We start from the raw sequence: 27,896 nt of genomic DNA, 5'->3' as shown, positions 1-27,896 counted from the left end.
CTCACTGTCTGTTGCTCAAATCTGTTTGAATTTCACAGGTATTAGTGTTTGGGTGTTTTGAAGCCAATATTAATAAACTTTAGGATTTGTTAAGCTTGGATCTGTTCCATGATTCTGACCCAGTGGATAATGCTGGAACAGCAATATATTAGCAAGTCAGGATAGTAGATGGCTTGGATTGATATTTGCAGATGGTGGTATTCCCATGTATCGATATGTATTTAACTTACACAGAGTTAATGGTGGAGAGGAATTTTTTGTGTAGAAGGGAATGAGGGAAGATGTTGCAGGCAATAGTTGAGAGTGGTAGAGCATGGGACTTGATCAGTGATGTGTGCAAGTAGCAGAGACAGAGACAGAGAGAGTGTGAGTTAGCAGAAAGAAGATGATAGCATTTATCCTGAAGGAGTGGAAAATGTCACTGACCTTCTTCCTACAGTACTGGCTGATTCTTCAGATGTCTGAGACCGCACTAACCCAGGCAGCAACTTTCAATCAGACTGGGAGGGTTTCATGTTGTGGTCTACTCTGCCAGTCCTGTGCACCATACATCCAGCAGGAACTGCAGGTTTCTGTACACAAAGGAGGTGCCAATTTCCCCTTCTCTCCATTATGAGGACACAAGTCATGAATCTGAAGGGCAACTTCAAACTGACAATGCTTGACCAGCATATACCAGCCTTTTCAAGATGACACCTGTGCCAAGGATCCTGGAATATCCCAAGAACTAAATGTAACATCTCAAAAACTTGCACAAAGCTGAGTGGAAAGATGAGCTGTGAGGAGGATGCAGAGATGTTGCAGTTTGATTTGGACGGATTGAATGAGTGGGCAAATGCATAGTAGATGCAGGACAATATTGATTAAATATGAGGTTATCCACTTTGGCAGCAAAAGCAGGAAGACAGATTATTGTTTGAATGGCTGCAAATTGAGAGAGGTGAATGTTCAGTGAGGATGTCTTCATGCACCAGTTGCTGAAAGTGCACAGGTACAGGAGGCAGAAAGGAAAGGAAACTGTATGTTGGCCTTCATAGCAAGAGGATTCAAGTCCAGGTACAAGGATGTTTTGTTGCAATTATCAGGATATTGGTGATGCCACGCCTGGAATATTGTGTGGAAGGATGTGTTTGCTATCAAGGGAGTGCAATGAAAACTTACCAGATTGATTCCTGGGATGTCAGGAATGACCTATGAGGAGAGATCGAGGCAGTTAGGATCATAATTAGATTAGATTAGATTCCCTACAGTGTGGAAACAGGCCCTTTGACCCAACAAGTCCACACCAACCCTCCGAAGAGTGACCCACCCAGACCCATTTACCTCTGACTAATGCACCTAACATTGTGGGCAATTTAGCATGGCAAATTCACCTGGCTTGCACATCTTTGGACTGTGGGAGGAAACCCACTCAGACAGGTGCACAAGGCTGGAATTGAATCAGGGTCCCTGGTGCTGTGAGGCAGCAGTGCTAACCACTGAGCCACCGTGCCACCCCAAGTTTGGAAGAATGAGGGGGATCCTATAAGAAATCTATAAAATTTGAGGAAGTGACCAAGTTAGTAGATGAAGGAAGGGTTGTAGATGTCATATACACGGACTTTAGTAAGGCGTTTGATAAGATTCCCCATGGTAAACTAATGGAGAAAGTGAAGTCACATGGTGTGCAGGGTGTTCTAGTTAGGTGGATAAAGAACTGGTTGAGCACCAGGAGACAGAAAGTAGTAGTTGAAGGGAGTTTCTTGAAATGGAGAAAGATGACCAGTGGTGTTCCACAGGGATCAGTGCTGGGGCCACTGTTGTTTGTGATATGCATAAATGATCTGGAAGAGGGCACTGTTGGTATGATCATCAAGTTTGTAGCTGACACAAAGATTGGTGGAATAGCAGAAAACGTAGAATCAAAGAATCCAGGAGAATATAGATAGACTGGAGAGTTGGGTGGAGAAGTGGCAGATGGAGTTCAATCCAGGCAAATGTGAGGTGATGCAGTTAGGCAAGTCTAATTCTAGAGCGAATTATACAGTAAACGGAAAAGCCTTGGGAAAAGTTGATGAGCAGAGAGATCTGGGAGTGCAGGTCCATTGTACTCTGAAGGTTGCTGCACAGGTGGATGGAGTGGTCAAGAAGGCATATGGTATGCTTGCCTTCATCAGACGGGTATTGAGTACAAGAGTTGGCAGGTCATGTTAAAATTGTACAAGATGTTGGTTCGGCTGCATTTAGAATACTGTGTACTGTTCTGGTTGCCACATTACCAAAAGGATATGGATGCTTTGGAGAAGGTGCAGAGAAGGTTTACGAGGATGTTGCCTGGTATGGAAGGTGCTAGCTACGAAGAGGGGTTGAGTAGGTTAGGATTGTTTTCATTAGGAAAAAGGACATTGAGGGGGGACCTAATTGAGGTCTACAAAATCATAAAAGGTATAGACAGGGTAGATAGAGATAAGCTTTTTCCCAGCGTGAAGGATTCAATAACGAGAGGTCATGCTTTCAAGGTGAGAGGTGAAAGGTTTAAGGGGGATACACATGGCAAGTACTTTACACAGAGGGTGGTAGGTGCCTGGAACGCATTGCCAGCAGAGGTAGTAGAGCAGGCATGGTAGGTTCATTTATGGTGCATCTGGACAGATGCATGAGTAGGTGGGGAGCAGAGGGATGTTTAGGAATTGGGTGACAGGTTTAGGCAGTGGATTTGGATCGGCTCAGGCTTGGAGGACCAAAAGGCCTGTTCCTGGGCTGTAAATTTTCTTTGTTCTAAAAGGACTAGACAGGTCAGATATAAGATGGATATTCCTGATAGTGAGGGATTCCAGAACCAGGGGTCATGGTTTAAGGATAAGAGGCAAACCTTTTTGGGATGAGATATGGGGAGATTTATTCACCCAGACAGTGGGAAGCCTGTGGAACTCATTACCATATAAAGTGGTTAAGGCCAAAACAAGACGGAGGGAGATATAGCTCTTGTGGCTAAAGGGATCAAGGAATATGAAGAGTGGGCAGGATTAGGGCATTGAGAACAATGATCAGTCATGATCATATTGAATGGGCCAAATGGCCTATTCCTACTCCTATCTTCTATATTTCTATGTCTATGATTGACAAGTACTGTACTCCCGACTACAGTTAGTGAGAGAATCGGCCTAGTGTCTGACAGGAGGGGTACCATAAAGGCCTGGTAGGTAGTTAATGAAGAGAGTTAGGAGCTATAGCCCAAGAAAAATTGCTAGGCCTCAAGAAGAGAAACTCTCAATGAAATTTCACAAATTGGAACATTGCCAATGTATAGTGAGGTTCAGCCCAGAGTTTATGTTTCAGATTGATGGTCCTTCATTAGAATGATCAACAATAGAAATCTGAAAGAAGTTGATAAAACTAGTTATAATAAAAGCAAACTTCATCTCAACATGTGGAAGTTGCTCCACTTGCAATCAGGTGTTAAGTCAGATAAAACATTAATAGTTAACAGGCATTTTGTAAACCTTTCCCTTGCTTTACTCAAAACTCAGATGAGCTGAAGCATTATCAATGATTGAAATCATATCTAAACCAACTATATCGATGCCATGTTTTATTTCATAACGAGTTCAATCACAATATTTTTTGTCTTTTGGTGGAGTAAAGCTAACACACAAAACTAAGGCACTTTTTGTTACAGATTACTAAGGGCTACATGCAGCATACAGTTAACAGCAGGATCTGATTGCCTAGCTGCTATATACCACAATGCAAATAAAAACATATAGAGTCTTAGAGATGTACAGCATGGAAACAGACCCTTCGGTCAACCTGTCCATGCCGACCAGATATCTCAACCCAATCTAGTCCCACCTGCCAGCACCTGGCCCATATCCTTAAAGTTAGGATTGTATTCAGATTCAGTTAATTCTGCAACAATGTTTATAACAGTAATCTTACAACCACGGCCAATAATACCCAGTGGACAGAATGAACTTGGAATTTGGTGATAATGTGTCAATCACAGCATTCTATTACTTGCTTTCTTCAAAGATATTTTTGGATGTATCATGAGGCACTTGTATTTGATATGTAGTCCCATGATGACACTATTTCACTGTATACCACGACCCTTTGTTTATGGTGTTGCTGCTGCTCAAAAGATCCTACTGTTGAGAGATAAGTAGGAATGACAGCAGCTCATGGAAGCCATAAAATGAGTTTCTGATGCTATTATGTACCTGGAGGTTAACCAGCTTAATACTGAAGAGTACTATTAATGACAGACAAAACTATACTGTGTTGTTGATAGCACTGACTTAACATAAAGTGTCTATGCTCTATCAAGCGTTCAGAACTGTTTACTTAATAATATGAATTATGTGCATGTACATAGCCTGACAAATGACCAATGACAGAACCATGTAAGTGGGGAACTCAGTATTACCAGTGCTTTCACTCAGAGATTATTGTGCTAAATTTTACTGTGGGCATTTGAAAAAAATGAAAAAGGGCAGTCGATTTGACTGAGAAAATTTGAATTTTTGCTGAGGCTTATCAATTCTAGTTTAAAAATACAAGTCTGCAAGCACAGATTTTTGCAATGTGCAGTTGTGCTCTTAAAAAAAATTTACAAGATCATTTATAACCAAATATATGCATATCTTTGCATGTATACAACTACAACATGGCTGTTTGGGGTTTGAATTGAGCAAGTCTGAACCAAACAAGATTCACTTATCTGTGTTTCCTTAGTCGTTCACTTAACATTTGTCCAATGTTTATTCTCAGTAAGATTTGTGAACAAGCGTTGCACAATTTGGGGTGAGCTAATTAAAATTTTGGATTTGAACAATAATCCTGAATACTTAATTTATCTTGATTGCATATTAGGTGAAGTACGATGTTCCCACCAAGCTGTGTGAGTGCACAATAACCTGAAGATTCCTGCAGAGGTTATGCACCAGTCAGCCCTTTAAGTTAATGTCAGGCCATGCAGAAAACACCATCCACTTAAACAAAATACCCATGAACTCCAAAAACAGGGATATAGATGGGTGGGGAGGGTGGGTGGAATCTTTAATTTATGATGGACAAAATGTGACTTAAACTGTATTAATAGAAAAGAAGTACAGTAAAATCTTTGCTATCCAGCATGCTTGGGAATGGATCTGTCAGTTAATCACACATGGTGCTGGTTAATAGGGAGTCCCATCACTTCAGATATGTGACAAGTTACCGCTCTTATTGTTGAGAGATAGGACATAGCCAGGCAATCCAGGGTTCCAGTGCAGCAGGAAAACACAGTAGGATTTCCACAACTGAAGACCAGGTTGACACAGCTGATCTAAAGGCCTTCAGACCAGCTGTTAAATGAGCACTGAGCTGTCAGTTTTACTGATAGTTGCTCCAAGTGTATATGCTTGTTCAGACACAGTAACCCAAAACTGACTCAGTAATTTAATTATTCAATGTAAAGTCTAAGAGCAAGTTCTGCAGATTTACAATCAACTATTATCATTTTTAGTTTGTTTTTAGGGAATGCATTGTCTGAACACTGGAAATGACTGTGTATTTTTGAGAGAATCGAGCTGTCAGATGTTCCAGTTATTAGAAAATGCTGGAAAGTACAGAGTCAGATAACACAAGGTTTACTATAATCATTTAAATATAAAAGGCACACAGATCAAATGATCTTATGATGTGAAGTTCTGCAATTTCCAACAAGTTTAAGTTATGATTTGCACAATTTTTTTCTAACAGAGGTAAATCTTTCATTTTGGCAGTATCATAAAGTCTTTTTATGCAGATACTGCACAAGTTACAGAGGTAAAGTGCATGGGAGAGAATTGGAACTTTACAGAAAAGCACCCAAGTTACTTGACTCCGTCTTCTACTTATGTCAGTGAAAGCAGCAGCTTCTTAGTACTACAGTTACAAGGATTTATCTACAGCAGTCTGGATAATTCAAGGAGAAATATTAGTAAATAATTATGACATTAACTTCTACAGCCTGAGTGAATGGAAATTTACAGGTTGAAGTTTGGAGATGCCACCATCATGTGCAATATCTATTCAAAAAATGCAAACTCCCAGCAGCATAGCTGTGTAGAATCCTTGTGCAAAACAAAATGGTAGATTAATGGTGCAGATAAGCCATGCGGTGAATGTAAAAGCAAACCCTTTGACCAAATGGTGCATTGCAATGGAAGTGAGTACTTAACATTATACACCAGCTGATACTCTTATAGTTTGATGTGAAAAATGAAAATGAATACATTTCCATAAAATGATTTAATAATCATCTGATGAAGGAATTGTGTCAAATTCTGTTTTGGGATACACATGGAGTGAAAGTAATGATTAATTTACTTGTTATGAATAATGAAGAAAAACACTATTGTTTGAAATTTATTGTAAATTGATTTTAAAATCAACAGTAAAGTGGGTCAGATTTCAAATGGAGTGCTGTTGAGAGACACTCATGATTCATTTTATAATATCTGTACTGTGCAATCATCCCAATTTAAATGCCAACAGTCTGTCATGGTCCTAAATGATTTAGTCTTCAGCTGCTCTTTGGTACCTTAACAACCAACACCATTGGATCTAGAGATTTATTACTGTAAGATCGACGAATTATGTCCACTGCTTGCCGGTGTGTGACATTTTGTAGGCTTTCTCCATCAATCGAAACCAATTCATAACCAGCCTATTCCAAAGGAAGAAAACAGTACAATTACTGGTCAATCCAACTGAGCATCCAAAACAATAGGATATTTAGGAAAGAAAAATTCTCCACTGAAGCCTCACTTCAGAATGATTAAGTATGAGTGCTATATGTCATTCTGTTGTGTTTTCTTAAAATGCATATTAATGGCAATTGTCCATTGCTAATGCTGAAATGGAAGGACCACAGAGTTCAGAGAGTATTGCACTTACTGAAGTCCAACAGACCTGACCCTGCCAGAGTTTCCAGGATTCAATCTAATTTCTATGTATGGCAAGCTTTGGATGGGCCCAAGGGCAGCAGTTTTCCAAAGAGAAGAGTGTGGGAAATTACTGTTTACAGTTGTCAGCATGATCACATTTTGTATTCCTTCATTTTCATTCATCAGATGTGTTTAGCTGCTGAGTTTCAGGGTGAATCCTACTTCCTTTTCATGTTCAAACGTTATGCTCTGTTATCTCCATATTGCAAAGCATTCAGGATAACGAATCTCCGATTTTTAAAATGTATAATAGCTCTGCTTTGTACTAATGGTTGACACTGCAGCCTCACAGCACCAGGGACCTGGGTTTGAGTCCAGCCTTGGGCGACTGTATGTGTGGAGTTTGCACTTTCTCCCCGTGTCTGCGTGCATTGCCTCTGGGTGCTTTGGTTTCCTCCCACCATCCAAAGACGTGCAGATCTGGTGAATTGGCCATGCTAAATTGCCCATATTGTTAGGTGCATTAGTCAGAGGCTCATAGAGGGTATGGGATTCGGAGGGTCGGTGTGGACTTGTTGGGCCGAAGGGCCTGTTTCCATACTGTAGGGAATTTAATGTAAACTAATCTACTACCCTGTAATCTTCCTCATCTTAATAAGTCAGCTGTATAATACCCTGTACTCCACCACAACATGATTTACTCTTTAACTGCCAGACTTATTTGTGAAATAGAATTACAGGAGTAAAAAATAGCAACAGCAAAACATCCTTCCAAAAGTTGTCAAACTTCTACCTCTATCATAATAAGGAAATAAGTTGTTTACTGATGATATTAAAGATTATTAACTTTATTACGCAGTGATCACTTCCTTTAGTTCAGCAATTACAGAACTTATATACTTAACTACCTTTTTTCTAACATTGTAGACAAATTAGGTCGAATTTAATGGAGTTAAAAATCACACAGCACCAGGTTATAGTCCAACAAGTTTATTTGGAAGCACTAGCTTTCAGAATGCTGCACCTTCATCAGGTGGTTGTGGAGAATAAGATGGGAAGACACAGAATTTATAGCAGCGCTCCAAAACTAGTGTTTCCAAATAAACCTGTTGGACTATAACCTAGTGTGAATGATTTTTAACTTTGTACACCTCAGTCCAACACCGGCATCTCCGAATTTAATGGAATCCATTAATGTCAGCATAACTGGGGTAGAGTGAGCCAGGAGAATCGGGTTGGCGTTCTTATGTTCAGTTCTCGGTGACAGGAAACAATCTCTCATTTACTGAGGGGATTGGAAAGGACTTGATGTGGTAATCAAGTCGTAGTAGGATGTTAATCAAGTTTACTGATGAGCCACCAGACAGCGATCATCTGAGCCCAGTGGAACTTAATGGTGACATGAACATTTACCATGACTGTCATGGTAACCAACACCTCTGGAAAGCCACCCAGAAAACCAGTCAGGCTTTTTCTACAGCCTCAGGGAAAAGTCGGGAGTAACAGAAGAGAAGGAAGAAAGGAGAAAATTAGAGTTGGCAAAACAAGAAGAATGAACTTTTAATGGACATATTGAGTGATTACAGGGCCAGAATGAAATCACTTTATGATCCTCCAAAATGCATTAGATCTGGAAAATATCTTAACTAAAATTACTACAATCTGCACTGCACATTTTTTACTGTGGGCATTTACTATGATATACTGTTTGTTACAATGGGCAATACTGCTTAATTTAGGGAAAAAAACTCTAGGCATTTTTAAGCAAAGGAATCGAGAACTAATATTTATTTTTTTGAATTGTTGGGTATTTGTTAACAGTGTATCTTTGAAGGTAGAATGAGTTGTGTCAAAGAAAATTAGATTTTCTGCACAGCAACTTGCAATCCATTGAATGTGAAATGAAAAAGAAAAAGGCTGCAGGGTAAAGCTCAATTTTTCGTAATGCTGCTTTCAAACTGTCAGTAAACATTAGCAGAAAACATTCCATTTTCACACATTGTCCTTAAATCAATCAAAAAGCTTAACTTGGCAATTAGTCTAAGACCATTAATATATGGCAATGATCAATGTAAAAAATATTTCATTTCATTAATTTATTTTTGATTTGTTCGTGACTCAGTTTCTTTATTAAGTGAAGGGATGGAAAACAGTATCAGTAAGCACATTGACAGATGGGCTATTTTGGTCCTGGAACAAAGATGCTGGTAGGTAAAGATGCCAATTTCCATAACTGTTTCCGATTCAGCAACAAAATGTGTACAATTCAATGATATCATTTCACTTGATAAGTTCAGTAATGGGCTAATTGACTAACAATTACTCAACCATACTTCAAACAAAATCTAAATGCAGGAACATACTGAAAACATGCTTTTCCTAGTCATTTTTGTACATTGGTTTTTCATAATAAGGATTTTTAAAAAATAAATCTGCGCTTATGGGAATGTCCCAAAAACAGAGATTACTGAAAGTAAGACGTACAGAATCACCAACAGAAAACTAGGATCTGATTTACAAGGATGTTGCCAGGGTTGGAGGATTTGAGCTATCGGGAGAGGCTGAACAGGCTGGGGCTGTTTTCCCTGGAGTGTCGGAGACTGAGGGGTGACCTTATAGAGGTTTACAAATTCATGAGGGACATGGATATGACAAAGTCTTTTCCCTGCGGTGGAGGAATCCAGAACTAGAGGGCATAGGTTTAGGGTGAGAGGGGAAGGATATAAGGGGCAACTTTTTCACGCAGAGGGTAGTACATGTATGGAATGAGCTGCCAGAGGAAGTGGTGGAGGCTGGTACAATTGCAACATTTAAAAGGCATTTGGATGGGTATATGAATAGGAAGGGTTTGGAGGGATATAGGCCAGGTGCTGGCGGGTGGGACTAGATTGGGTTGGGATATCTGGTCAACATGGATATGTTGGACCAAAGAATCTGTTTCCATGCTGTACATCTCTATGACTCGATGACTCTATGATCTTTTGTTGTTCTCAATTTCTTACTGGTGCACCTCTGATGAGAGACAGGAATGCCTGATGAAAATAAATGTCAGATGAAAATCACCCTAAAACAACTCTGAAAAGTTAAAACTGAACCAGTTCTACTGTCACTTGGGAAAGCATTTTCCATTGAGCAAGATGAAATGTGTTTGAATGTGGATGGAAGTTATTAGTCTGGCAAAGCAGAGGTGGGACGACAATCCTATTAAATTTATTGAGTTAAAAAGCTCAGCTAAGTCCCTTCATTTAAAAAAATCAGGTTACCAACTTTATAATAGTCCCGTTGTTTTGGCAAGGATGAAGACTGGAAGATTCTATCCTGTGTCTATGTACCAACTCGTGAGAGTGCCCCGGCACCTTCTCCCTATCTACGTTAAAATTTATGCACCTACTCTAAGAGAGTGAAATGAGACACAATGAGAATAAAACTGCAAAATTCAGGCTTTGGTCTTGGAATTGCCATGACTTGAGTAACTCTCTATAAGCTGTAGACTGTTGTAGCTTTACTAAGCTAACAACAATAACTCAATATGTTGCCAAGCTTGCCCATTCCTTTTATTTCAGTCTGGATTTTGACAATAGCTATTTGGGGGTTGGCGGTAGCATCGGGATAATATGCGAAAATGAGTACTAGAGATGCTGGTGATTAGAGTCGAGAGTGTGATGCTGGAAAAGCACAGCAGGTTAGGCAGCATCCAAAGAGCAGAAAAATTGACATTTCAGGCAAAAGCCCTTTATCAGGAATGAGATCGGGAGTGTCAGGGGTGGAGAGATAAATGGGAGGGGGTGAGGCTGGGAGTAGGTAGCTGAGAGTGCAATAGGTGGATGGAGGTGGGGGTAAAGGTGATAGGTCAGAGGGGAGGATTGGAGGGTCCCGAAGCTGAAGATGAGGCGTTCTTACTCCAGGTGTCGGGTGGTGAGGGAGTGGCGATGGAGGCGGCCCAACACCTGAATGTCCTCGGCAGAGTCGGAGGGGGAATTAAAGTATTTAGCCACAGGGCAGTTGGGTTGATGTTCTCTGAAGCGCTCTGTGAGTAGTATAATTACAACATAGGGATAATGTCAATGTAGTAATTCAGAACTCCAGGTTAATGCTCTAGTGATGTGTGTTCAATACCTACCATTGAAGACAGTGAAATTTAAATGCAGTAGAAGTCTTGTATAATGATATTCATGCAGCCACTGTCATCAAAATCCATCTGTTTGACTAACATCCTTTACCTTTACCTGGTCTGGCTTATGCATGATTCCAGATCTTCAGCAATGCAGGGTGATTCTTAATTGTTCTTTGACCAATAAAGAATGGGCTCTATATGCTGGCCTAGCTAGTGATGATATAACCCATAAAGTCATTTTTATAAAAATGTCTTCACCTTAAAATTACAGACAACTGGATAATATTAACCCTATCACTCTTGGTCTAGAGCAATGAAAGCACTGAAACAAATACCATATGGGTTGCCAAAGACTATCTGTTTTCTCAACCTAACTTCTACATTCCATCAAGTAGAGTAACAGATGTGACAATGATACAAAGCACAAACTGCTGGGAAAATGGGATCAGACTCCAACTTGGTAGTAATATCCAGTTGCAAGTGCAGCCAAACACTTATTGTATTAATTGAGAAAAGGAACTTTAATAGACATAGAGTCATAGAGATGTACAACACGGAAACAGACCCTTCGGTCCAACTCGTCCATGCCGACCAGATAGCCTAACCTAATCTAGGCCCACCTGCCAGCACTTAGCCCATATCCCCTAAACCCTTCCTATTCATATACCCATCTAAATGCCTTTTAAATGTTGTGGTTGTACTAGCCTTCACCACTTCCTCTGACAGCTTATTCCATACACGTACCATCCTCTGTGTGAAAAAAATTGCCCCTTATGTCCCTTTTAAATCTTTCTTCTCTCACCCTAAACCTATGCCTTCTAGTTCTGGACTTTCCACCCCAGGGAAAGCCTTGATTTGCCTTTCATTCATGTTTGAACTGACAAAATGTGATTTAGTGAGTGCATGCTTCTGTTAGAATGGCAGATTTAAAAAAATCATAGAATGTTAAGGATTTGTCCATTAATATGGCACAAGATTTTCTTATTTTAAATCTAAAAGTAGAATATTAGTAATGGCATTACTAAGCTCACAACACCAAAATAAGGATATAGCTTTTTTAAGGACAAGTTAATGCATATAGTAATTGCATCTGAAACTTAGTCTGAACATGAGTCTGTGGTTGGCTTTAAGCATATCTAAATATGACAGCTGTGGCAAGTGTTGCAGAACAATTAGATTTTCAGTGGGTAAATAACAGTCTGAAAGATCAAACAATCCAAGCTATTTTCCTATTTCAGGACAATTAATGGTGTAATAATTCTTCAAAGAGAGTCCAGGTTTCCCGACAGCCACTGATCCTCTTGGGATCCTGTAGGGCAGTTATCTTCTTTTCCCAACTGTTATAATTAGCTAACATCGACTGACATTATCATTTTAATCTAATCTCAACTGTGAGCAATGATTTTGCTTCATTGCATAGCTCTGAATTTGATCAAGTCACTGCATGTGGATATGAACCCTGAGAATTTATATTCCATTTACAGTTGGCAGTGAAAATAAATATTATTCTTTTTTCGATGCCTTTTGCCATGCTTACTTCTCTACTCGGAAAAAATATTTTAAACACATTAAATGTTAGAAACTGCTGCTGTCAGTTTTAATTGGATGGTTGTTTAGGCTTCTTTAACCTAACACTAAATGCAAGTGAGCTTATCCATGTCCTTCAAGAAACCTTAGACTGGCAGTCTCTAACGTTGACACAGTTTATGTCCCTACTGGGAATGATAATTCTGCACCTGCAAGCAAATGGCTCTCAGTAATTAAGGAATACATCTTCAACACATAATAAACTGTTAACATTATACATACTAGAATCATCTTCTTTAATAAGTGAAAAATATTTAATCATTCTCCTTCGTTAATAAACTGTAACCTGTTTGTTCCTTTGATTCTTGGTGCGAGCCACTGGACAATGTTTGGGTAGGTTGGTAACACAGGTGCCAAACTTTATGCCAGAAATATGAAGAGTAGACAGAACAGATCATCAGTTGCTCAGTCATTAATTTGAGTCTAGCTGTGGTATTGTCAATCTCAATGCTCAGCCTCTCCAAACCTCACACGTGTGTTCAAGATCAGAATGAACCAGTGTTATTTAAAGCTGTAATCTCAGATTGGCTGATGATTCATTGCTCAGACCACTTGCTCTCCATCAAGGGTGCTGTAGCTTCCAACCCTCTTAGCGTGCAGAACAACAAAATGAATAGACAGATGTGACACAGTGACAGAATGGCTCTCAGCAGGACATCAGATCCACTGGTATCTTCAGGGGCCATCCTCCTACCTCCTCTTCAGTGAGGACAAGTGTGTTAAATATCACTGTTTCAAAAAGGAGATGCTCATTGAAATCTGTCATGCTTCAGGCAGACCTGCAGCCTCAGAGCAGGCAAGGATAATACTGCCAATGGTCTGTGAAGGTTACGGGAACCATGGACCTTTTCATAACTTTTCAGAGAACATCTCCAACATCCATCTTTGTCTAAGAGAGGTGACTGACACATAGGTGCAGAGAGGAATACATTGTCTTCTCTCCTTCCAGAGAAAAGCATCAAAACTCCTGTGATTCAAGGGGCTACAAACTAGACACTTAATTTTGGGTACTGCATCTAAATCAGCCACACACCCTCCAAGTTCAGTTGGTGTGTAATCATCCTCAGTGCATATGGAGATCAATCCCAGCAATGGGAGATGTCAATGCTCTGAGTTAATTCATTTCACTATTAGCTTCTAAGCAAACATAATTAACCAAAGGGTGGCTATTGAGCAACAAAGGCTATCTGCTGAACATCTTTGGGTGATGTCAGTAGTGCTAATGTAGCTGAACTAGTCCCTTGAGGACCAGGTTAATGCTCTGGAGATACAGGTGCAAATACCATTACATTAGCTGGTGGAATTTAAATTCTATTAAGAAATCTCAAATTGAAAGCTAATCCCCATAATAATGAACACATGAAAATGCCAGCAATAATTGCAAAAATCCATTTGATTCTGTAATTCCCTCTGGGGAAGGAAATCTGCCATCCTTACTCCGGATCCACAATGTGGTTGATTCTTAACTACCTTCAGAAATGGCAAAGCAACCCACCCAGTTTAATGGCAATTGGGAAAACAAATACTGGACCTACCAAGGATGCCCACATCCCATGAAAGAATAAAGACAAGAAATTCTGGAGTACAAACCCATCATTGTTGGCAGTCGATCGCTAATGCGTATGACTGTCCACCTTGAAAATTTCATGTCACTGGTCATAGGTTCTGTGGGTCCCTGTGTAGCTGATAAACCTGAACCTACAGCCGCATCTTCAACTACACACTTGACAGTCCTTCCAGGAGGTGGAAGTGGCCTTTGGCCAAAATTACTGACATTCCTTTCTCTTATTCCTTTTCCATACTTCCTTTTGCCAATGGGTATTCTCAAAGAATTGTATCCCTACAGACAGGGGCTTCCTCCAAGTCAGTTTCTTCTGAACAAGGGTCTGACATCTATGGTATATTTTTTGAGGGAAGCCTTCAGTGAGTCTTTGAAATGCTTTCTTTATCCTCCTCTCGTTTGAGTGTCTTCCTTGAGCTGGGAGAAGAAGACATGCTTTGGCAGTTGGAACTCGGCCATCCTCAGCACATGGCCAGCCCAGTGGAACTGTTTTAGATGATCACGGGCTCAATGCTGGTGCTATTATCTGCTTCAAGCATGCTGATGTTAGTACGTCTGTCCTCCTGGCAGGTGTGGAAAATCCATCTCAGACAGTGTTTATGGTCCTTCTCAATGGTCTTGAGGTGTTGTCTACACATAATCCAAGTCTTAGAGCCACAAAGAAGACTTGGTAGGATGGCAAAGTCATCTATGCTCTCTTGGAGGAGAATTCTCAAGCATCACTTAATATCTTTTGCAGAAGCATACTGAAGAATTAGTCTAACCCTCAACTTCAAGAAGACTCAAATCCTTTACCAACCCGTCGATGGTCAAGTTCTGGTCCATCCCCCCATAAGATCAACAGAGAAGTCCTCCCAAATGTGCAAAATTTCCCCCACACATAATCATAAGCACAGAAGAGGTCCTGCAGCCTACCAAATCTGTACCATTAAAAATATACGACTTACTACATCCAGTCCTACTGTCCTGCACTGGATTCATAGTCTTGAATGTTGCAACACTTCATGTGCTCTTTCAAATACTTTTTAAAGGTTGTGAAGCTTCCTGTCTCAGCTACTCTCCCAGGCAATGCATTCCAGACCCCCACCACCCTCTTGATGAGAAATGTTTTCCTCAAATCCCTTATATCTTCCTGTAACCTAATACTTTCTTCCTCACTGTCAGCTACTTGGCCAATCTATGTCATCTGCAAATTTACTAATCATCCCTCTTACATTCTCATCCACATCATTTATGAATAGCACAAACAAATATGGTATGCCACTGCAAACAGGGCTCAAGTCACACAAACAGCCAAACGAGTCTTCAAATGTGATATCCATACCAAGATACTTGTGTATAAGGCAGTTATCCTTCTGACTGCGAAACTTGGACCATGTATAGATGTGAACTGAAGACCCTTGAGAAGAGTGCAAACCATGCACATGTGGGAAACATAGATTTAATAACAGTTATTCTGCCACAGAGATTGTTATCAAGCAGATCATTGGGGTGCTTAATCAATTCTTCCACTGCCTGTTCACGGAATCGCTACAGTGCAGAAGGCGGCCATTCAGTCCATTTAACTGCACCAGTAATGTTGAGATACAAGTGTGACTTATATTTTTTAAACATCATTTACTTATGGGTTTAGATTTTTGATTTTGAACTATTGGCACATAGATTTTGGGTGTGTCTTAAGGAGTTTAATGAGTAACTTGTCAATATTTCTGTAGCCATGGTTATGTATTTTTAAGTAAAAAGTCTGAGATGAGTAGTTTTGGAGGTTATTGAATATTTGTTTACATTGGGAGGGTTTACGAGAGAACAAAGTAAATAGTGTAGTGGATTAAGCTTTCAGATAGAAGGTCCTAGATCTTTCGGGGGACTTGAGGGAGCACCTAAAGCTTGCAAAAATGTGATTTTTTTTTGTTTTAGTTTAGGCAGTTCTGCAACAGTTGTGCTAAACTGGTTATGTAAAGCAGTTTGTCCTGAGAAAGAAAGAAGGTAGTTTAAAATTTTTAAAACTATGTTCCAATAGAGTAAGGTGTTTAGTTTAACTTTCCAGACCATAAGTGTTTGGTTAAAACCCAAGGGCTTTATTTGAAGCTCAGACAGTCTAAGCTGAATTATATGAGGATCAACGACATGCTATCAGCCTCTCAGTGGGAACTAAAGTCACAGCTAAGTCAAACCACTTGTGGGACAGAGAAGAGCATTCTATCTCGTGTAAGGATCCAGTGCGGGTGCTGTTGGGATTAACGGAATTGTATTTTTACCATATTTCAAAACCTTTAAATATATAAATAATTTTGTTTTGTTTTACCTAATCTTCATTTTTTGACTAATAAACCTATGTTTTATTGCTAAACCCAAAGCTGAAGCATTATGTGCTCATGTTTAAGTGAGACACCACCTTGTTAAAACCAAAAACAATATAATATATTGAGCCATATTTCAATTTGGTATTTCTAGTGATAACATTATATGGGAATATAATGTTTGGGGACCCATCTGGGATGTTCAAATTAGCTGGATTTATGTGAGATCTGTGTCTTTCTATTTAAACTAATGGGTATGTGTTGCTTCTGGACATAAATTGTGGTGATGTTTATTGCATGGGAATTTGAAGACAGCTTTATGTGTTGCTAAGATTTTCCTTGAAGTGAAAGAAAACAGCAGTGGATTATTTGAAATCTTTGACTAAAGCCAAACTAAGAGAGTTTGCAGATAAAGTGAATGTACAAGTAAAAGCAGGATGTCATAATAATGACATTCTTCAGAAGATTATCCAACATTGGATAACAGAAACCTGAAACCACAAGTGGGATGTCACAACTGGGATCAGCTCTGATTCAGATAGGGAAAAAAGAACGGAATTGGAGAAAGATTAAAAAAAAGTCTTGAAATTAAAGAAAAGGAAAGGTAGAAGGTAATAGAAAGGGAGGGGAAAAGACAGAGGGAGATGGAATTAAAACAACTTGAACTCCAGAGAGATAAGGAAATTGGAGAACATGACATGGCCATAAGACAGGCCATGAAATTTCAACTGCAGGTCATTTTGGTATTATGTAAACAGAGGCTAAAATTTAAGATACTTTTGTTGGCCAGGATTGCATAAAGATGAAGTCAAATTTTGTCATACATGCCATATATGTCAGGTGGTGGAGAAACCCCAAATCTCAAGAAAGCCTGTACCTTTAATTCCAATACCAACTTTTGAAGAACTGTTTAGCAAGGTCTTAATAGATTGTGTTGCTCTCTAGTGAAAACCAGGTTTGGGAGCTAATATCTTTTAATGACTATGGACATTTCCACAAGATTTAATGAAGCAATGCCTTTAGGGAAAATTACTCCGAGTGGTAATGGAAAAGTTATTTAAATTTCTTTACAACATATGGATTACCTAAAAAAATTACAATCCGTTCAAGGCACAAATTTTTCCTGCAAATATTGAAAGAAATGATGACTAGCTAGTGCATAAAACATTTTGCATCTACTCCCTATCACTGACAATCTCAAGGTTTATTGGAAAGATGGCATCAAACTTTAAAGATCATGATTAGGGTTTATTGCCAAGAATGGCAATAATTTAAATGCCCTGTGATATCAAATTGTTGAAAGGTTAAGACAATACTATTCTAAGCATGGCATTCTTTTAGATTAAATATTTATTGCATTTTTAACACTTTACTTAAAAAGGACATAAAAGCCAAATCTTTTACAGAGGGTGGTTCATGTGTGGAATGAACTTCCTGAGAAAGTGCTGGATATGGGTACAGTTACAATGTTTAAAAGACATTTGGATCGATACATTAATAGGCACAGTTTGGAGGGATATGGGCCAGGAACAAGCAGGTGGGACTAGTTTAGTTTGGGATTATGTTTGGCATTGACAGGTTGGACCGAGGGGTCTGTTTCCATACTGTATGACTCTATGACTGATTGATCTGGGAACTGCCGTACAAATACTGTGGATCCATCAGCAGGCCAGAGGCTGGAAATTCTGTAGTGAGTTACTAACCACCTGACTCCCCAAAGCTTGCAATCATCCACAGGCACAAGCCAGGAGTGTGATGGAATAGTCTTCATTTGGAGAAGTGCAGCTCCAAAAATACACAAGTTGTTTGTCAAAGCAGCCACTTGATCAACACCACACCCAACACTTTCAACATTCATTCTCTTCGCAAAGGGGCACAGTAACAGTACTGTGTACAATCTGCAAGATGCACTACAGTAACTCACCCAAGGCTACACTGCACATTCCAATTCTACAACCTCTGCCATATAGAAAACCATTGGCAACAGACACATGGGAACATCACCACCTGAATTTTCCCCTTCCCATCACACAATATCCTGATCTAGACCTATAAAATATTCTTTCACTATCAAAATTCTAACAGCGCTTTTGATGGGCTAACACTAGGGAGACTGCTGTGGTTTAAGAAGCCAAATCACTGCCACCTTAGCAAGGGCAATTAGGGTTTGAGAATAAATGCTAGCCTTGCAAGTGACATTCAAATCCCCTGAATGAATGAAAGGATTCCACCTTACCCATGGGATTAAAGTTTACAAATAATATCAGAAATTAAGTACCTGGTCACAAAAAAAGGGCTTCAATACCAGTTCAAATCAATACTTGTTTTAACTTTGCAATACTTTGCACTTTAAAAATATGATGTTAGTAGTCTATCCCATTTAAACCATGGGAAGGTTTTGTCTTCTTGGCTGTGACTGTTTTAACATATGACTCAAATTCTATTTCCTTTTTCTCTGGCATGAGAAGTTAATGTTTGGCAGTATAACATGGTGCTGCAAGCACTTCATGTAATACTGCATTTCTGACCAGTTACTTTACTCAAGATTGCTGGACTCTTAGTTGACATTTTCCTTTCTTCCTTTCCCACTCCTTTTGCCAAATAGTGTACTTAAGCACACAGTATATTAAAATACAGCCCTCATGAGATCAGTTCTATTTTGGCAAATGACAGCTCATCTTAAAACAGTTTACTTGAGATGAAACTAAATTAAAAGTAACAAATTTGACTTTGATCTTAATATATGTGAAATCGCATTAAAACAATTGGGTCAGATATTTGACATGCAGGGCTATTGCCAGACTGGATAAACATCACTCAAAAATTAAAAAGAAAAATATTGGGAGAATTTCACTCAGGCCATGAGAAAGACTAAAATAAATCCTTTTTTCACTTTTTGAAAGATTTTATTTTTAAACCAGCTTCACTGAATATACAAATTGTCAGTACATTCTTGTTCAAAGCAACTGTTCCACAGATGGAAACAGATAGATGGTACAGTGTAAGCAGAAAACACTACTCAACAGACCCAGGACTCATTATGTTTTGCTCATTTATACTGATTTGATTTTCAAAATGAAAGTGTAACTTATTGTAGCTGAAAATGTGTTGATGGAAAAGCGCAGCAGGTCAGGCAGCATCCAGGGAACAGGAGAATCGACGTTTCGGGCATAAGCCCTTCTTCAGGAATGAGGAAAGTTTGTCCAGCAGGCTAAGATAAAAGGTAGGGAGGAGGGACTTGGGGGAGGGGCGTCGGAAATGTGATAGGTGGAAAGAGGTCAAGGTGAGGGTGATAGGTCAGACTGGGGTGGGGGCGGAGAGGTCGGGAAGAAGATTGCAGGTTAGGAAGGCGGTGCTGAATTCGATGGATTTGACTGAGACAAGATGGGGGGAGGGGAAATGAGGAAACTGGTGAAATCCGAGTTCATCCCTTGTGGTTGGAGGGTTCCTAGGCGGAAGATGAGGCGCTCTTCCTCCAACCGTCGTTTTGTTGTGGTCTGGTGATGGAGGAGTCCAAAGACCTGCATATCCTTGGTGGAGTGGGAGGGGGAATTGAAATGTTGAGCCACAGGGTGGTTGGGTTGGTTGGTTCGGGTGTCCCAGAGGTGTTCTCTGAAATGCTCCGCAAGTAGCCGGCCTGTCTCCCCAATATAGAGGAGGCCACATCGGGTGCAGAGGATGCAATAGATGATGTGTGTGGAGGTGCAGGGAAAACCATTGTTCTTCACCAACACCTTCCACCCCGACCTCAAATTCTTCACCAACACCTTGCACCCTGACCTCAAATTCTTCACCAACACCTTCCACCCCGACCTCAAATTCACCTGGACAGTCTCAGATTCCTCCCTCCCCTTCCTCGACCTTTCTATTTCTATCTCAGGCGACCGAATCAACACGGACATCTACTACAAACCGACCGACTCCCACAGCTACCTGGACTACACCTCCTCCCATCCTGCCCCCTGTAAAAACGCCATCCCATTCTCCCAATTCCTTCGACTCCGCCGCATCTGCTCCCAGGAGGACCAGTTCCAAAAACGCACAACCCAGATGGCCTCCTTCTTCAAGGACCGTAATTTCCCCCCCGACGTGGTCGACGATGCCCTCCACCGCATCTCTTCCACTTCCCGCTCCTCCGCCCTTGAGCCCCGCCCCTCCAACCGCCACCAGGACAGAACCCCACTGGTCCTCACCTACCACCCCACCAATCTCCATGTACAGCGCATCATCCGCCGTCATTTCCGCCACCTCCAAACAGACCCCACCACCAAGGATATATTTCCCTCCCCTCCCCTATCAGCATTCCGTAAAGACCACTCCCTCCGTGACTCCCTCGTCAGATCCACACCCCCCACCAACCCAACCTCCACTCCCGGCACCTTCCCCTGCAACCGCAGGAGGTGCAAGACTTGCGCCCACACCTCCCCCCTCACCTCCCTCCAAGGCCCCAAAGGAAACTTCCATATCCGCCACAGATTCACCTGCACCTCCACACACATCATCTATTGCATCCTCTGCACCCGATGTGGCCTCCTCTACATTGGGGAGACAGGCCGCCTACTTGCGGAGTGTTTCAGAGAACACCTCTGGGACCTGCTGCACTTTTCCAGCAACACATTTTCAGCTCTGATCTCCAGCATCTGCAGACCTCACTTTCTTCTGTAACTTATTGTAGTAAGTTCTACTATTAGTTCTGCTAATTTCAGAAAGTTTGCAAAGAGGCTTACTATTTATGAAAATTAAATTTCAATGCTGAAACCAGTCAGACCTTGCTAGACATAATGTTTTGAAAGAATTACATAGAATACACAAAAAAAGAACAGGCCTCTTGGCCCAATCAATCCATTCTGGCATTTACAATCTACTCAGCTTCCCTCCTCTAATTCTATCAGCATAACCCTCTGCTTCCTACTTTCTCATTTGTTAATGTAGGCTCCCTTCAACTGCATTTAAATAGTATTTGCCTCAGTCACATCCTGTCATAGTGCATTCCATATTCTCAACATTCTTTAGACAAAGTGGTTTCTTCCAAAGTTCCTGTTTGATTTCTTGATGACTACAGTAATATTGATGGCCTCTAATTTTACTCTTCCACACAAGTATAAACATTCAAGAGGGATAGGTTATAAGGATCTCCTGAAGATGGGAAGGTGGTGGGGCTTTGGGGCAATGGGGAGAAGAAATTTCAGCAGCAGGTCAATTTCAAAGTGCCAAGCCAAATTAACTATTTCATCCTCCACCAGACCAGGCTGCTGGAGACCTTCACTCTAACCTGCAGGGAGTTTAAGTGGATTCAAAAAGAAAAGTGAAATCCCTTGAAAAGATGGGTAGTCACTCCTCTATGATTCCTCAGACAGAGACACAGAAGTTGCATATAACCAATAACATTTGCTCAGCTGGACAACCATTCAGCAGACCACCAGGCTCTAGAAGATGCAATTCATGAGTGGTCAGACCACATTTGGAATATTGTGAACAGTTTTGGGCCCCATACCAAAGGAAGGATGTACTGGTCTAGGAGGGAATCTACAGGAGGTTTACAAGAATGATCCCAGGGATGAAGGGCTTGTCATGTGAGGAGTAATTGAGAGTACTCAATCTGCACTCGATCGAATTTAAAAGGATGAGGGAGAATCTCATTGAAACTTACATAATATTGATAGGCCTGGATAGAGTGGTCGTGGAGAAGATGTTTTCAATAGTGAGAGAGACTAGGACCCAAGGGACAATCTCAGAGTGAAGGGAAGCCACTTTAGAACTGAGATGAGGAGGATGTTCTTCAACCAGAGGTAGAATCTGTGGAGCTTATTGTCACAGAAGTCTGTGGAGGCCAAACCATTTGCCATTTTTAAGACAGAGATAGGTAGGCTCTTGATTAGTAAGGGATCAATGGTTATAGGGAGAAGGCAGGAGAATGGGATTGAGAAACATATCTGCCATGATTGAATGGTGGAGCAGACTTGCTGGGCCAAACAGCCTAATTCTGCTTCTACATCTGATGGTTTTATGGTTATGTGGTGACCTCCAATAACCTCCTATAAGTATCTCAGTTATTGTTGTTGTCTGCTGCACTCTCCATAACATTACCCTTCAGAGAGGTGTGGATCTTGAGGGAGGTGATGCCTGATTGTTAGCTTACTGGTAAATGACCTGGAGCTGGAGGCAAGAGGAGGAAATGAAGATGCTGAATCAACCTAAGCTGCTTCTGCATGATAAAGTGGCCTCTGCTGTCACCTTCCCAGAAGAGGTCTTTTCTCCTCTCTCTCCAAGCCTCCAGCACTGGATCCAGTCAATATTGTTGAAATTCTGGGTACCAGACATCTGAATCCTATAACAATTCTCTTTGTCCTGGTAAAGTGGATGGCTCTAGCACAATTTCTCTGTCAGGACAACAACAGCTTCAGTGATAGCTGCAGTGGAGTTTCTAAATTAATTCCACATTTCATCTGACCCATCTCCATTCTTGTCCACATCAGCTTTAGGAGGACAGGAAAATTGTCTCCATACCAGCTCCTCTTTCAATGGGAAACTGACTAAAGTCACAACTTTAACAAATGTGTTCCTTTATTGGTAGAGTAGACAGAGAATGAGTTTCAATATCAGCGCATAGAGGTGGGGAGTAGGTGTTTGTTTTTGTGTCAGAAACCCACCTCTATGCAGAAAATTCAGCCATCTGTCTCTGTCTACTCTGTCAAATCTGACTTTGAATGATTAGGAAATAAAGTGGCTTCAAAGTGAATGCGATAAGCAGATGAGTGAGCAAATACATGGCAGGTGCAGTAAAATGTGGATAAGAAGATAGCCATTCAATTCAATTGACAAAAAAAAAGACATTATTATTTGAATGGTGATAGATTCGGAAATGCTGATGTACAAAGGTGTTCATGTATGACAGTGACTCAAAGCAAATATACAGATACAGCAAACAGTTAGGAGGACAAATAATATGTTGGCCCTTATTACAGGAGGATTTGAGAATAGGAGCAAGATAAGTATAGGAGCAAGGTTATATTGCTTTAGCTGTACAGAGCCTTGGTGAGACTAAACTGAAATAGTGTGTGCAGTTTTGGTCTCCTTACCTAAGAAAAGATAAACTTGTCACAGCGTGATATAGTGAAAGTTCACCAGATTGTTCCACAGATTGGCAAGTTTATCATATGAGGAGAGACTGGGCCTGTATTCATTGGAGTTTAGAAGAATGAGAGCTGGGTAGACTGAATACAGGAGGTCTTCTGTCTGCTGGGACATCTAGAACAAGGATCATGCTCCCTGAATATAGGGTAGACCAATTAGAACTATGATGAGGAGAAGCATCTTCATCATGGAATCCCTACAGTATGAAAGGAGGATATTCAGCCCATCGAGTCACACCAACCCTCTGAAGAGCATCCCAACCAGACCCACCTCATTTCTGTAACCCTACATTTCCCACGGCCAAACCATCTAACCTGCACACTTTTGGATTGTGGGAGGAAACCTGTGGACCTGGAGGAAACCCCTGCAGACACAGGGAGAATGTGCAGATTTCTGCCAGTCACCGGAGACTGGAATCAAATCCACGTCTGTGGCACTGCGAAGCAGCGGTGCTGACCACTGAGACACCCTGCCTGATCTTCAATCAGAGGGTGGTTAACCTGTGGAATTCTCCAGCACACAAGATAGTGGAGCCCAAGTCATTAAACATATTTAGGTAAGAAGTAAATAGACTTTTAGGTACTAAAGGTGCCAAGGGCTTAGGGACAGAGTGGAGTTATGGCATTCAGATACAGGATCAGCCAAGATCATATTGAATGGCAGAGCAGGCTCAAATGGATCAAATAGCTATTCTCACTCCTGTTTTCTATGTTTTATGTTTTCAAAACCTGTTCTAATTTTAAAGACCTGTAATAGGTCATTGTTCAGTCTTTTGAAGAGAAAAAAATCTGCAATCTGTTCATCCTTTCTTGATAGATATAGCCTAATGATTCTGGTATAATTCTTGTATATTTTGCTGCATCCTCTACAGTTTCTCTGTATAATATGACAATCAGAATTTAAAGCATTATTCCAAATGTTTTATAACCAAGGTTCTGTACGAATTTAGCATGAATTCTCTAATTTTTAATTCAATCCCTTTAGAAATAAGTCTAAGACCTTGACATTCTTTTGTTTTACAACTTAATTAATTGATGTTGCTGCATTTAGTGAATTGTGTATTTGTGAATCGAAATGGATACTATGGCAACAGGGATGCATATGAAACTGAGAAATGTTTGCTCATACGCCAGCTTTTTATCATCTTTCTAAGGAATTGCGTCAGTGTTTCCTTTATGACCTCCTATTTTCTTAAGTTATTTTTGACCCTTTTGTTTGCCAGCAATTTCTTGAGGAGAACAAAATGTTTGAAAAACGTTTGAAATCATATCTCAGACTTTAAATGTCATCATGCAGCTTACACTTTAGCCAAACTATCACTGTGTTACCAACTCGATTCAAACATTTTTGCTGATGCGAGAACATCATCATTAATTATAAATTTCTTCTGAGTGTCAACATGTTATGAAGATTACTGAAGTAGAGATATATAGTTCAATTAGCTGAAAGTAGTGTTTTAAACTGGAGACTTCTTATTAAAATTGTATGTACTCTGATATTCAATCCATCCTCTCTGCTAATTCGCATTTTACTTCTAATATGACTATGAATTACCTCTACTGCATTTTTAATTAAGTGCACATTCACTGCATCAGGATAGTCAATTAAAGGCTAATTATGTTCTACAAAATCCAAACAAAGAACTCTTTACAAAACAACTATTGTTCGCGCTGAATTTCTGGTTTTTGAAAAGAAGTTGCAGCTTACAAGAAGTATTTGATTCCAATAACCAAGTTATATCTACACAGCCGGTCAGGTAGCAAACGAGGAGCAGGAGAGCCAACATTTCAAGCATAAGCTCTTTATCAGGAATGTCCTCGCTTTCTAGACTCCTCACTTTCTCCTCTGGATAAGGAGAAAGTTGTACCCAATTCTGTGCTCATCCTGATGGTCACCTTTGTGCCTGTGGCTGCATTAAGCTGTTTGTAGACCTTCAGTCACACAAATACGAGTGCCACTACATACTGAAATTCTACCTGTCCCTTGTCAAATCCTTGTGGTGTTGTGAAGGATTGGTCTGACCTCGTTGCCATTGTATGCTGCAAGTACTTGGACTGTTCTATACCATTTGTCCCTTGTGGAAAAATTTACAAAGAAAAGCATCTTTGACCACACCCCCATCAGAAATGAGTTTAAGATCCTGTGGGAAAGGAGAGGGTGAATCCTGCCAGGAGGTTCCCAGAATAGACTGTCAAAGTCATTTGGCAAAATGCTACATCACCAGAATTTTCCAAAAAGCTTGTCTGATGGTTAGAAGGGCACTGCCCGTCATATCCTTCATGCATAGTCATAGAGTCATAGAGATGTACAGCACAGAAACAGACCCTTCGGTCCAACTTGTCCATGCCGACCAGATATCCCAATCCAATTTAGTCCCACCTGCCAGCACCTGGCCCATATCCCTCCAAACTGTTCCTATTCATGTACCCATCCAAATGCCTTTAGATGTTGTAGTATCCTACCAATTACTGTGTTCCCTTTCCTGGTTAGTTTTTCCCAAATGCACAGCCTTATTCTTGTCCAGATTGAACTCCATTTGCCAGTGTTCAACCTGACAAGTACATTGATGTATTCCGACATTTCAAAGCTTTCTTCTTCAGTATCAACCACTGGGCCAACTTTTGTATAACCTGCAAATTTTTTAAACAAATCAAGTCCAAATCATTGATATATCCCACAAAATTCAAGGGGTCTAGTACTGAGCTCTGTAGTTTTTAAAAAATCATTCACAGGATAAGGGTGTCATTGACTGGGCCAGCATTTATTGCCCATCCCTAACTGCCTAGAGGACAGTTAAGAGTCAACACATCACTATGGGTCTGGAGTCACATGTAGGCCAAACCAGGTAAGGATGGAAGATTTGCATCCCTAAAAAGCATTAGTGAACCAGATGTTTTTTTCCCCCAACAATCAACAATGGATTTATAGTAATCATTAGACTCCTAATGACAGATTTTTATCACATTTAAATTCCATCGTCTACCATAGCAGATTTTTGCTTATTTTGTATTTGAATCTGGGTCCCCAGAACATTACCTGGGTCTCTGAATTGAAGGTTCAGTGATAATACCACCAGGCTATCATCTCCTGTAAATTACCCCAATGGAATCAACCTTCCAATCACAAAATCACTCACTGACCATTTAAAAAAAAAATTAATTCATAAAATGACAATGTCATTGGCTAGACAATGTTATTGCTCATTATTAATTGTTCTGGGAAAGGCAGTATGAGCTGCCTTCTTGAATCTGCAATCCATAAGGTTTAAGTGTGCAGGGGAGGGAGTTCCACTATTTTCACCCAGTGACAGTGAAAGAATAGTGATATATTTCCAAGTCAGGGTGACGAGAGGCTTGGAGGGGAACTTGCAAGTGCTGGCGTTCCGATATATCTGCTGCCTGCGTCCTTCGCAGTGGTGTGATCAAGAGTTTAGAAAGCATTATTATAGAATTATAGAGTACAGAAAAAGCCACTCAGCTCATCAAGCGTGTACTGCCAAATATATACTACTACTCACATGAGGCCCATAGCCCTTAGTGTTGTCTGATGCACCGAGGTTAATTGTTGAACTACATCAAATATACAAATCTCAGCAACATTTTTCTTGTCTTCTGAGAAAATTCAATTCAGTTATTCAGACATAACCTTCCCTTAAGAAATCTCTGCTGACTGTAACTGATTAATCCCTGTCTTTCTCAGACTTTTCCCACCATTCTGAAGTTTAAGTATTTTCTACCAATGACTTTTCATAGAGTCATAGAGATGCACAGCATGGAAACAGACCCTTTGGTCCATGCCAACCAGATATCCTAAATTAATCTAGTCCCATCTGCCAGTACTTGACCCATATCCCCCTAAACCCTTCTGATTCAGACCAATATCCACCTTCATTCCTAATGTACAGCTTATGCTCGAAACGTCAATTCTCCTGCTCCTCGGATGTTGCCTGACCGTCTGTGCTTTTCCAGTACCATGCTCTTTGACTCTGATCTCCAGCATCTGCAGTGCTCACTTTCTCCCTTCCTATTCATATGCCCATCCAGATGTCTTTTAAAAGTTGTAATTACACCAGCCTCCACCACTTCCTCTGGCAGCTCATTCCATACATGCACCACCCTCTACGTGAAAATGTTGCCCCATAGGTCCCTTTTAAACCTTTCCCTTCTCACCCTAAACCTTTGGCTTCTAGTTCTGGACTCCCCAACCCAGGGAAAAGACATTGTCTACTTACACTATCCATGTCCCTCATGATGTTATTAACCTGTATAAAGGTCACCCCTCACTCTCCAACACTCCAGGGAAAACAGCCC

The 27,896-nt window shown here is 40.5% G+C and overlaps 1 protein-coding gene across 1 annotated transcript in view; it reads right to left on the bottom strand.

Annotated features, from left to right (window-relative positions):
* Positions 1-6,273: 6,273 nt before the first annotated feature.
* pdzd7a (PDZ domain containing 7a) overlaps positions 6,274-27,896 on the bottom strand; it is a 114,338-nt gene continuing 92,715 nt past the window's right edge. Inside the window, exon 17 of the mRNA XM_043713079.2 lies at positions 6,274-6,670. Coding sequence (XP_043569014.2) covers positions 6,527-6,670 — 144 coding nt within the window. The 3' untranslated portion in view covers positions 6,274-6,526. The remainder of the gene's footprint in view (positions 6,671-27,896) is intronic.

The sequence above is a fragment of the Chiloscyllium plagiosum genome, unplaced genomic scaffold, assembly GCF_037043375.1.
Source record: "Chiloscyllium plagiosum isolate Xiang-an unplaced genomic scaffold, Cpla_swu_hap1 HiC_scaffold_22, whole genome shotgun sequence".
Classification (NCBI taxonomy): Eukaryota; Metazoa; Chordata; class Chondrichthyes; order Orectolobiformes; family Hemiscylliidae; genus Chiloscyllium; species Chiloscyllium plagiosum.
The sequence above is the reverse complement of the archived record's forward strand: the minus strand, read 5'-3'. Positions and strand labels throughout refer to the sequence as shown.